Source organism: Camelina sativa, unplaced genomic scaffold (genome assembly GCF_000633955.1).
Source record: "Camelina sativa cultivar DH55 unplaced genomic scaffold, Cs unpScaffold03978, whole genome shotgun sequence".
Lineage (NCBI taxonomy): Eukaryota > Viridiplantae > Streptophyta > Magnoliopsida > Brassicales > Brassicaceae > Camelina > Camelina sativa.
The window spans coordinates 1-705 of record NW_010925075.1 but is presented as its reverse complement, the minus strand read 5'-3'; the positions used below and the strand labels follow the sequence as shown (position 1 = coordinate 705).

The 705-nt window shown below is 41.7% G+C and overlaps 1 protein-coding gene across 1 annotated transcript; it reads left to right on the top strand.

Moving 5' to 3' along the window:
• Nucleotides 1–699, top strand: LOC104774611 (BAG family molecular chaperone regulator 1-like; the record flags this gene model as incomplete). The annotated part of the gene is given in 3 exon segments (XM_019242915.1): nt 1–47; nt 133–439; nt 534–699. Coding segments are annotated over 2 exon segments (422 nt in total), but the record flags the coding sequence as incomplete, so codon positions are not given.
• Nucleotides 700–705: the final 6 nt, after the last annotated feature.

The window sequence follows — 705 nt, the reverse complement described above, 5'->3', positions numbered from 1 at the left end:
TTGATGATGTTCCTCCAAGTCCCAGATTTCTTGTAATAAACATTCTTGTGTGTCTTGTCTCCAATGTCTTTTGTCTTTCTTTCTTTCTTTCTTCTGATTAACTAACTAATAATCTCTCTCTCTCTATATCAGAAAGATCCTCAGATCCGTTTAATTGAGAGGAAGGAGAAAAGGAAAACAAAAATGATGAAGATGATGAGAAACAAACCGACAAATTTTCCGGCGGCGGCGACGGCGACTAACGGCGGCAGAGGTTCCGTTGGCGGCGGCAGGGAGTCAGGCGGTCATGAATGGGAAATGAGACCTGGTGGTATGTTGGTTCAGAAACGTAACCCGGATTTGGATCCTGTTGGACCTCCACCACCGCCTATGATCAGAGTTAGAATCAAGTACGGTGCCGTCTACCATGAGATCAGTATTAGTCCTCAAGCTTCATTTGGTTAGTCTCTCTCTTTAACTATATTTGGAACTTTGAGAAAGGGTTATGGAATATATAGAGAGAGAGAGATTTATGTTGTTGGTTGATGATGCAGGGGAGCTAAAGAAGATGTTGAGTGGACCAACGGGTATACATTATCAAGATCAGAAGCTAATGTATAAAGATAAAGAGAGGGATTCAAAGGCGTTTCTTGATGTTTCGGGAGTTAAAGATAAATCAAAGATGGTGCTTATCGAAGACCCTATTAGCCAAGAGAAACGGTTCTT